This window comes from Elephantulus edwardii, unplaced genomic scaffold (assembly GCF_000299155.1).
Source record: "Elephantulus edwardii isolate Elephantulus edwardi_28Jun2011 unplaced genomic scaffold, EleEdw1.0 scaffold00252, whole genome shotgun sequence".
In the NCBI taxonomy this organism is placed as follows: Eukaryota; Metazoa; Chordata; class Mammalia; order Macroscelidea; family Macroscelididae; genus Elephantulus; species Elephantulus edwardii.
Window position 1 is genome coordinate 418,216 of NW_006400002.1, and position 11,015 is coordinate 429,230.

An 11,015-nucleotide genomic window follows, 5' to 3' on the forward strand; every position below is an offset into this window, starting at 1 on the left:
GGGGAGTGTGTTTGGTGGAACCAGAGAGGGAGACTGGGTCTTGTGGCCATGCTGATGACTAAACTGATGTTATCTTTAGAGCAGAGGGAAGCCTCAACAGGACTTTGCAGGGAAGAGATAGTAGTTGATCCCTCAAGGGAGAATGGAAGAGAGGTAGGTGGGGCCATGGTTCTGCACAATTATTCTGTGTGGTGACACCCTCTCTCTCTGGTTTTTCCACAGTTCATCTCCCTCACGCGGCCCCTGGACTCCCACCTAGAACACGTGGATTTCCGTTCTCTGTTGCGCTGTCTCAGTGTTGAGCAGATTCTGCAGATCTTTGCCTCTGCAGTGCTGGAGAGAAGAATCATCTTCTTGGCAGAAGATCTCAGGTGGGCCTCGCCCCTGGGCTCCAGGGAGCCGAACAGGCAAAGCTGAAAGGAGATTAAGCTGTGTGACCCCTGTGCTCCTTGAGTTATTCTGAAGGTCTAGAGAAGTCTAGTCTGCTGTACTGCCCCTGCTCCCACCTCCAGACTTGATTGCTCCCCAGGGAGGTTCCTGACTTAGCTTTGAGAAGAGGATGATGTTTTCCTGGGACAGCCCAGGCAGGGATCAATTAGGGTGGTTCAGATCTGATTCTGCTTTTGAAAGGCTAGGAAGACAAGCAGGGTGGAGGACAGGACAGGAAGGTTTATAATGGTGTGGAGGTTAAGCCATTATCCTAATGACAAACATACATCATTGATCCATCTATTTGCTCACTTGACAAATATTTATTACATGCCAGCTATTTGTCAGATGCCATGCCTCTGAAAGATAAATGTAAGACAGTCCTTGACCTTAAGAAAATACAGAACTATGTAATGGTTGCAAGCTTAAATCTTAAAATCAGCAGAAGAAGGTTCAAATTCTGTTTCCCCACCTTTAACAGTATGATTCTTCTCTGATTAGTTTCTGTTTTAAATTATTTTTCCTGATTAGTTTCTTAAGTTCTCAAAATCATGACCCTCCTTATCTATAAAATGGAAATAATGATTCTGTTTTTGTTGACCATCGAGTCTGGACCAACCCCTGGAGGACCCTCCCTCCAGCAGGTTTTCAGAGGCAGTTAATTGCGAGGGAGGTGATTGCCCATCCTTCTCAAGAGCAGCTGATGGATCAAACCACATGCCTTTGGCATTTCAGCACAGTTTCTTGCTTCTAGGCCACCAGAGCTCCCTACTGCCCCATAAGATTGTGTTGTTGTTAGGTGCCATCAAGTGGTCTACAGCTTACACCAGTCCAGGGAACAACAGATACAAACCTCGCCCTGACCTGCATCATCTTCATGGTCTCTGACATGCTTGAGCCCATTGCTACAGTCACCGTGTCAATCCATCTCATTCAGAGTCTTTGGTTTCTCTGGTCCTCTACCTTCCAGTATTATTTTTTCTAAATACAGACCTCTCCTGCCCAAATATGCCCAAAATAATGTGAGACAAAGTTTCACTATCCATTCCTCTAAGGAGAAGCCCCCTTGTTGCACTTCCTCCGAGACAGATTTGTTCGCCCTTTTGACATTCCATGGGATAGTCAGTACTCCTTTCCACACTGCAGTTCAAAGGGATTCATTCTTCTTGTCATCTTTGTTGACTGTCCAACTTTCAGATGCATAAGAAGTAATTGAAAATACCATGGCTTGGATCAGGTGCACCTTAGTCTTTATACTGACATCTTTGCACTTTTAACACTTTAGTGAGGTCCTTGACAGCAGATTTCCCCAAGACAACATGTCTTTTGATTTCTTAACTACTGTCCGCATGGGTTTGGATTGTGGATTCAAGTAAGATGAAGTTGTTGACAACTTCAATCTCTTCTCCATCCATCATGATGCTGCCTGTTAGTCTAGGTGAGCATTTTTGTGTTTTGGTGTTGAGATGTAATTCATATTGAAGGCTGGAGTCTTTGATCTTCTACAACAGTGTTTCAGGTCCTCTTCACTTTCAGCAAGCAGGGTTGTACTTGTATATAACACAAGTTGTTGATTAATCATCCTTCAATATTGATGCCACATTCTTTTTTGTATAGTCCAGCTTCTTTGTTCATTTGTTTTATTTTTCTTCTTTTTAAAAGAAAATTATTTTATACTGGCTTAATTTACGAAGTTCACATACATTGTTTTTCACACCAGATCTTTCCCATTTCCTTCACTCCCCACCACTTATCAAATTGTGTGATGCAATTATTAGTGCCCCTCCATCCTCAGCCCTCTGCTGCCATTCTCCCCCTCATCCCCCAGCTTGGATTCTCATACTTATTCTTTTACAATATATAATGGTCTTTTTACAATATTTGTCCTTATGAGACTGAGTTAGTTCACTAAGCATAACGCTTTCCAGCCCCTCCTAAGTTAGGTAGTAATTTAAAGACTCATTGTTCCTGCGTGCTGCATAGTATTCCATCATGTGAATGTACCATAATTTCTTAATCCATTCGGTTGTAGTTGAACATTTGGGCTGTTTCCATGTCCTTGCAATGGTGAATAATGCTACTATAAACATTGGTGTACAACTCTCTGTTTATATCTCAGTTCTCACTCTCTTGGGATATATTCCAAGCAGTGAAATAGCTTATAGTCCAGCTTCTTGAATGATTTATTCATAAAGTGATTGTTGTTGTGTACCATCATGTCAGAACTGACCCATAGCTGACCCCCTGGTGGGTTTTCAGAGGCAATTAAATGAACAGGAGGAGATTGCCTACCCTCCCACAGAGCAGCTGGTGAATTTGAACAGCTTACCTTTAGGATTGCAGTGAGACTGCTTACCACTAGGCCATTAGAGCTCCCTACATAAGATTATAGTGACGATTAAATGAAACTAGTTGCTGTGGAGTTTGATTCCAGTGCATGGTGACCCAGGTGTGTAAGAGTACATCCTGGCTTCATATAGTTTTCAGTGGCTTGTTATTTTGTATGAGAAATATTATATTTCATTGTCATGAAATAATGAGTTCTTTGTTTTTTCAAAGCAGTGTAGTATTGTGTGAATACACCACAGCTTCTCTATCCATTTATCTGTTAATGGGCAGTTAGGTTGTTTCCAATTCTTTGCTGTTGTGAACAAAGTCTCAGTAAACATGGGTGTGCATATATCTATTTGGGTGGCAGTTATGGTTTCTTTGGGGGGCTTATTGTTATTTTTTTTTTGTTATATTTTACACCATTTTATTTCAGTGCCTGGTGGCCTGCGTGACTGGATCTTGTTCATTTTTGGCTATTTAGAGTCACGCGCAGGGGGCAAGCTCTGACATCGTTCCATGATTCACACAGTATTGATATTCACTGTTGTGCCGAGGCTGGTGAAGCTCTGTGAATGTCCACGGAGAAAAGTTACAAGCTCGTGAAAAGTTCAGGAATTTGCCCTTGTTTTTGAAGTCTGTGGATCTAAAGGCTGGAATTGTCCTGCTTCAAATTTTTCTTTGAATTTTAAGTAGTCTCTTAGTCTCTTCTTCTTTCGAAATATTTTATCCACTGTTGGGGGCAGCTGGATTCGAAGGAGCTTCAGAGCGTCTTACACTGAGAGGCATCCTCGGGATGCTCATCTAAACACTTCCAGTACTCATCTCGGGCTCCCCAGCAAGCCTGCCTCTCCTTCATCGATGGGGCTGCCATTCCTCCTGTCAGCAGAAGACTCGACTTCTATTGTTATTTTTAGAAGTTCATTTCTGTACCTTTCTTCCAAGGTAGAGGCTAATATTTGCAATATTCATGGACTCTGAAAATAAGCAGGCTAGAGCATGTTAGGTTCCTAGCATACTGTTGGGCAAATGCCAGTAGGTGCTAGCTGCTTAATAATACATTTTTAATACTATGTTCACAGTTGAGTGACTCCCTGTGTACTGACGAAACAGGGTACTGTCTGAACTTGGTCTCTAACTCTGAAATGCTTCAGATGCAAAAAAAAAAAAAATTTAAGGTGAGCACACAACAGAATAGAGAATAAAATGAAAAATTATAAGGCAGTAGGGGATTGACTTTTTATCCATATGCGTGAATAAGGATGTTGGATTTACAATACTGGTTTCCTTTTTTTTTAAAATTTTTTAATTTTTATTTTTTTTACAGAAGAAAAAACAAGGACATTAGGGATTCAAACACCAGAGACCAGAGGGTTGAATGGAGGTTGTGGGTTACAGAGGAAAGGGAGTTTGGGTAGGGAGCATAACATGTATCTTGAAAAGTCTGTAAATGTCAGAGTGTTAACTAAATAGGAACTCAAGGGAAAGTGGCATGGTCTTTTGCTTTGGAAATAGCTTTCCCATTCCCAACCTGAATAGAAAAGTTTCCATTGTGGCTAGAACTAGAAGTTGGAGCCTTCTGGGAAGTGAGGATGACTTCAGCTGTCAGGCAGCTTGGACATGGTCACTGAGCAGGACTTAACCTCCTGAACATCAGCACGCTCTGGGGAGATCCCCACTCTCCACTTCCTGTTCACACTCTGTTTTGCAAATCCCTGAAGCTGGGGCAGGGAGGGAACTTCCCAGTCAGGTCTGCCTTTGGCTAGACTCTCAGGCTCAAACTTTCTAACTCAGGAAGTGCTAGCCCGATACCAGGAATTGAAGCACGGTTTCCGTATCTGTGTTTTTATTGGCCTTGGCTTAGGAGCAATCTGGCTGAAGAATGAAGGACCAGGAAAGCGAGTAGAGACTAAAGAAGATTCTCCATTCTGTAATGGGGTTGTGCTTGGGGTGGAGTGGGACTGGGCTGTGACTTGGGCAGTGATTACATGGGGGAGCCTTCTCTGGAGCCACCTCTGTGGGACTTTCCATGTAGGAATTGCTGGGAAGAGGTTCCTGGAACCTAGGAATTTCCCAATCTCTCTCAGGGACCAACCTTCTCATTTTAGGTTGCAGAGTTGGGACTGACATGAAGGTAACTGGTACAGGTGGAGGGATCCGAAGGAGCCCTGTGAGTGAGAGGTTCCTGCTGTGAGTGAGAGGTTCCTGCTGTGCCCCAGTGCAAGCAGGCAATTTCTTCACATCATAATGTAATGCTTAGTGCACATGTTTGCCTCATTCATTAGACTGTGAGGACCTGCAAAGCAAGGACAGTGTCTTTTCTTCCTAGAAGCCACATCCTTAGCCCAGCCATGAGCACACAGTAGAAGTTCAGTCAGTCAGCTGAGCAATGAAGCCATCTCTCCTTGCCTTCCCTTTCTACAGCTTCTTTCCTTTTTGGTCATTGTGGAGTTGAGAAGACTAACTGGGAGGTGAGGGAGCAGGTGGAGAACCATCCTTGGTTGGTGAAACGCCCGGCTGCTCCTGGTTCTTGCTGCACCTCCCCCTCCAGCTGCTGTGATGTCAGTGACAGGCTTTGTTGGGGTGTATTGAGGTTCCTGCCCTGGTCTCCCTGACTCTTGTTCCCTGTGCTCTGTCCCCAGCACCCTGTCCCAGTGCATCCATGCTGCTGCTGCTTTGCTCTATCCCTTCAGCTGGGCTCACACCTACATCCCCGTTGTCCCCGAGAGCCTTCTGGCCACTGTCTGCTGCCCCACCCCCTTCATGGTCGGAGTCCAAATGCGGTTCCTGCAGGAAGTTTTGGACAGTCCCATGGAAGAGGTAAGATGCAGCAAGAAAAAGAAAATGAATGATTTGGAGCTAGGTAGACCTTGATTTGGACCCCAGCTCTGCTATTAACAGTTTCTTGATACTGGCTGGACAAGTCACTTGACCTAAGTCTAAGGGAGCTCTGGTGCCCCAGTGGTAAGAAATTACCCAGCCAAAACAAAGACACTAGGTTCAAATCCAACTGCTGCTTTGTGGGAGGCTGAGGTAGTCTCCTCCTGTGCCATCTACAGCCTCTGAAACGTCACTGGGGGGTGTGAGTTGGCTCTGGCTCCATGGCAAACAATGAGTTGCAACAGGATTCTGAAGGAAAGAACCTCTGCAGAGCTCTTAGCCCTGTGTCTGACACATAGTTGATGCTCATTTAATGTGTGCTCCTTCTGAATGATTTCCCCCTGGTACAGGAAGTGGGACCTATCAGTTTAAAATCTTGTTAAAATCAGAGTGGTAACGAAATAGGAACTGGTCATAAGCTCACCCTTAAGGAAAGTGGCTTATTCTTTTACTTTGGAAATCACTTTTCCACTCCCAGCTCTGGGATGGAAGAGCACATGACTTATCATGAGGTCATCTGTCCTACACCCAGCGGGTCTAAGGAGTGGTCCTTGGCCTCTGGATGGGTCATTTCAATAACACAGGCCAGTGGAATTCCTTCAAGTTCCTTAGAAAAGAGCAAATGGCTTCCTTCTAACTATGAGTCTTAGCGAATGAAGTCTTTGTCTTGAAAATGCAGATTTTTGTAGAAAGAGCTACCTTGAGTACCCCAACTGCTCAGAGCTCAGTTGGCTAATGAGGAAATGAGTCCAAGTCCTCCTTGAGTCTGAGTCTTACTTCTTGGCTGTGGGCTGTGTCCTAGACATACTAGAGGGCTCAGATGTAAAAATAGACTAATGAAAACATGGGACTAAATTCCTTTTGAATCAATTAGTGTCTTCTTTCTTAAGTGTAGACTGTGTTCTTGACATACCGGTGGGTCAGTTGTAAATAATGTATGTCAATGGCATGCATCTGTTCTCAGTGCTTGAAAACCAATTCTAAACATATGCTCTGCTTTGAATTGTGGTGGTGGTGGTGGTGGGTATATGGTGGTTCTGCTTTGACTTGTGGTGGTAGTGGTGGGTATGTGCAGTGGTAATGTCAGTAGGAACACTCAAAATACAGCATGTGACTAGATCCTAAATAGCATACATGGTGAGGATGGCATGGGATAAGGAAAGGTTCGGATTTGCTGTTCATCGGTCTCTGAGGAGTGTAGTCAATTCAATGGCACCTAACAACAAAGAACATAAATCAGAGGAACTACTGGATGAGTTTATATCAGCTAACAGTTGACTCTGTGGAGACAGAAGGCATTAAATCACTGCCATCAAGCTAGGACCTCTATTGGGTTTCTGATTCTGTAAATGGCAAAGGAAGAGACCATCTTTCTCCCTCAGAGCAGCTGGTGGATTTGAACTGTCAGAGTGGCATGGCCTGGGGTTAGAAGAACATTTCCCAAGGGATGACACCACCAGAACTTCCTACAGAGGGCCTACCAAAGAGAAAAGAAGGTCTAGAGGTAGATAATAGTCTAATGGGTCTTCCTCATTTTATGTATCTTTAGGGCCTAGAGAATGGAATTGATTTAGGTGAAGCCACCTAGGCAATGCTGGAACAAGAGCACAGAATAATCCCTCGAAAAGAAGTGAGGCCGCAGTTCCATCTTGTGGAGTACTGCTAGGAAGGAAAGCAGGCCATGTTCCTTCCTGGTTCCTCTAGCCCTCCCACCCTTCCTCACAAATGCTGAGCACACATGCCCTTTGAACCAGCCCTAGTCTTGTGACTAAGTGGGACAGAGCAGTAGCCCTGTGTTTAGCAATAAGACTTTTTTAAAAAAAAATGTCCCAACCCCAGAAGTTATGAAACTTCCTGACTCTGCAGCTACAACTCCTCACACACTGCAACTCCTCCCCCAACTGACAGATGGACAGACACCTGACGGCCAGCAGGATCCCGCTTCCTGCTCACCAAGAACTCTAACCTATTTTATTCCTCAGCAGCTGCTTTGTGAAGGGGCATGAGAAAGGGGGAGGGACACAAGGTGAGGATAAGTATTGGAGAGATTCTTTGACTCTTCACATACGCTCTCTGGGAGAGATTACTCTACATATAGCAATATAGCCCACTCTGGAAAGGCTTTGTGGGAACAATCTCACACACAAGGTTCCTTACACAATCTTTACACTTTTCCTAAATGATCAGCTTTCCCTATGTGGCACCTCTGAGCCTTTATGTACAAGCAGTTTCAGGCCTGGACTAGTTCAACCCTTTTCTCCTGATGATGGATAATTACTGTGCTTGCTCTCTTGGCACATTTTCCAATGTCTTTTATTTAGAAGAGTGCATAAAGGATCACTCACTTGGTTTTCAAGACCAAGGGTCACGAGGCTTGGAGAGACCAGTAGGCAGTTAGATGACCAGAAGAGGCTCTGAGGGAATCATGGTAAATGGGGGAGCCCTTAAGACACATGGACCAGTGTTGTTAGAGTTTGATTTTTTAGAAGTCAGAAATCCAGATAGCACATGAAATTTTTCCCATTTAAATATTGGAATAAACATTCATTATTCATTTATTTAATACATTATAAAACCCCCTGTGGATGAATGAAGCAGAACTGCGAGTTGAACCAGTTAGCAAGATGCCCATTTGTACCCACTGGTATAGAGTTCAGAGCCTTTTGACAAGGATGGAGTTGGTATTAGAATGTACTATGATCATTACCAGCTGCTGCCAAGTCAAATCTGACCCTCCAGTGGATTTTCCAAAGCTATGAACCCATCCTGGGTTTAGAAGGGGTCGTGGTACTAGGGATATTGTAACTGATGTTAGATGGATCTTAGCTGAGAGCAGGGAATACCATAACAATGTCTATCTGTGTTTCACTGATTATGCAAAGGCCTTTGACTGTGTGGATCATAATAAATTGTGGCTGACTCTGAGAGGAATGGGAATCCCAGAACATTTAGTCGTGCTAATGCGAAACCTATACTTGGACCAAGAGGCAGTTGTCAGAACAGAGCAGGGTAACACTGCATGGTTCAAAATTGGGAAGGGTGTACGCCAGGGATGTGTCCTATCTCCATACCTTTTCAACCTGTATGCAGAGCAGATTATCCGGGAGGCTGGGCTCTATGAGGAGAATTGTGGCATCAGGATTGGTGGAAGATCTATTAACAATCTGCGTTATGCAGATGACACAACCCTGCTTGCTGAAACTGAGGAGGAAGGACCTCATGCACTTGCTGCAGAGGGTCAAGGACTGCAGCCTTCAGTATGGACTGAGGCTCAATGTCAAGAAGACAAAGATTCTCACCACTGGACCAACTGGTTGCATCAGGATGGATGGCGAAGAGATTGAGATTGTTCACAGCTCAGTTTGCTCGGCTCCACAGTCAACACTCTTGGCACCAGCAGCCAGGAAATAAAAAAATGGTATTGCAGTGGGAAAGTGTGCTGTTAGGGACCTCTCTAAAGTACTCAAGAGCAATGGTGTCTCTCTGGAGACCAAGGTGTGCCTGATACAGGCGATGGTCTTTGCAATCACTTGTTATGCATCAGAAAGTTGGACAATGACTAGCGAGGACTGGAGAATTGATGCCTTTGAACTGTGGTGCTGGAGAAGAGTACTGAATGTACCATGGATTGCCAAGAAAACAGATTCATCCTGGAGAGAGTTTTAACAAGCTGCTCCTTGGAGGCAAGGATTCTGGGGCTTTGTCTGATATACTTTGGGCATGTTGCCAGGAGGGACAGATCCTTGGAGAAGGACATCATGCTTGGGAGGGTGGAAGGTCGGTGCAAGAGGGGAAGACCCCCTATGAGGTGGACTGATTCAGTGACTGGGGTAATCGGGATGTGTGTGTCAGAGGCAGTGCGATTGGCACAGGATAGAGCAGGGTTTAGGGCTGTTGTACATAGGGTCGCTATGAGTCACAAACGACTCGACGGCACATAACAACAACAACAACATGAACCCATGGGAGGAGACTGGCCATCTTTCTCCCACTCTTCCACAGCTGCTGGGGGATTCACACTGGCAGAGTGGTATGGTCTCTGGGTCAGCAATGCGATGTCCAGACCCAGGCTTGTTCCACCTACAGTCTGTGGTCATGGGATCTCTCCACTTTCCTTCTCTCCTCCTGTTGACCCTGGGCCACTTCCTTCTCTCCCAGAGTTTCCTGCAGAAAAGTCCAAAACACCAAGAGTTTTTTTTGTTTTTTTTTCTATAATTATATTTTATTAATTTTCATAAACATTTACAGAGATTTTGGGCTTCCACTCATTCATTGTTGCACTATTCTCTCTACCCTCCTCCCAGGGTGTTCTTGTCCATTTTTGTTTGTTTTAATCGGAGCTCGACACAATTGTACATAAAGCTGTGGCAAGCATTAAAAAGCCCTCTCTGCCCTAGGCCTTACCAAAGGGAAGGAAGTTGAAGGCTGAGGAGAGCTATGCCATTCTAGGCGTTCAAGGCCTAAAACGGGTTCTACTATTTGTCAGCAAAACTTTTTTGAGCCTTTCTTCATCTGCATGCCTATCCTGTATGTCATAAAGTAACTGTTCTCTATATTAGAAACAGTAGCTGTGTTTTACAGAGACGAGCTACAGATTCCCCATATTGGCTCTCCCCCCTCACACTCCTTTCCTAGTTTCTTAGTTTCAGGAAAGGAATTGAGGTTTTTAAGGAGGGGACTGTGAAAGAGTGCCAGAAAAGAAATGAGAAACGAAGATGCTAATCTTCTTGTTACTTGGGCTGAAAGGTCCAACCACAGACAGAAATGGAGGTGGTAAATCCTGAGGTCTATGATGAAAGCGGAAGAGATGAAACTATTCTGTGTTGATTTCAGGTCCTGCTGGTCAATCTTTGTGCAGGAAGCTTTTTAATGTCGGTAAGTGTCTGTATGTGATTCCATTTCAGGCTTGCCACTCAGTCGCTCTAGATTTACCCGTGTCCCATTCATTTCAATATTATGCATGTTTACTGAGCTAGAATCTGCACTAGTCAGACTTCCCTCTTTTCCATGGAGCACACATATAGACAGTCATGTTAGTACCTTTGGTAAATGGGCCATAAGCCAAATACCAGAAGGACCAAGAGGTGAGACCATACTAATGTTTAGAGACTAAAATTTAAAGACCAAGAGACCACTTGCGTTGTTTCCCTCCCACATGACAGACTACAGGGGTTAGGGGTGAAGAATTCACACCCTTTGCAGATCAACGCTGTTTATTACACACACCACCTCCTATACTGCTTGACCTGACTTTGTCCTCTTCTAGGTTGGTGATGAAAAAGACATTTTACCGCCCAAACTTCAGAATGATATTTTAGACTCTCTTAGTCAAGGGACCAAAGAGTTACAACAGAGTAAGTTTCTTTCTTTTTTTTTTT

The 11,015-nt window shown here is 44.3% G+C and overlaps 1 protein-coding gene across 2 annotated transcripts in view; it reads left to right on the plus strand.

The window, feature by feature from the left end:
• The window catches only part of DENND2D (DENN/MADD domain containing 2D), a 25,712-nt gene that overhangs the window by 12,918 nt on the left and 1,779 nt on the right, over positions 1-11,015 (plus strand). For both annotated transcript variants that reach the window (XM_006899291.1, XM_006899290.1), the window contains exons 7-10: positions 223-371; positions 5,400-5,577; positions 10,471-10,512; positions 10,904-10,991. In XM_006899291.1, coding sequence (XP_006899353.1) covers positions 223-371; positions 5,400-5,577; positions 10,471-10,512; positions 10,904-10,991 — 457 coding nt within the window. The remainder of the gene's footprint in view (positions 1-222; positions 372-5,399; positions 5,578-10,470; positions 10,513-10,903; positions 10,992-11,015) is intronic.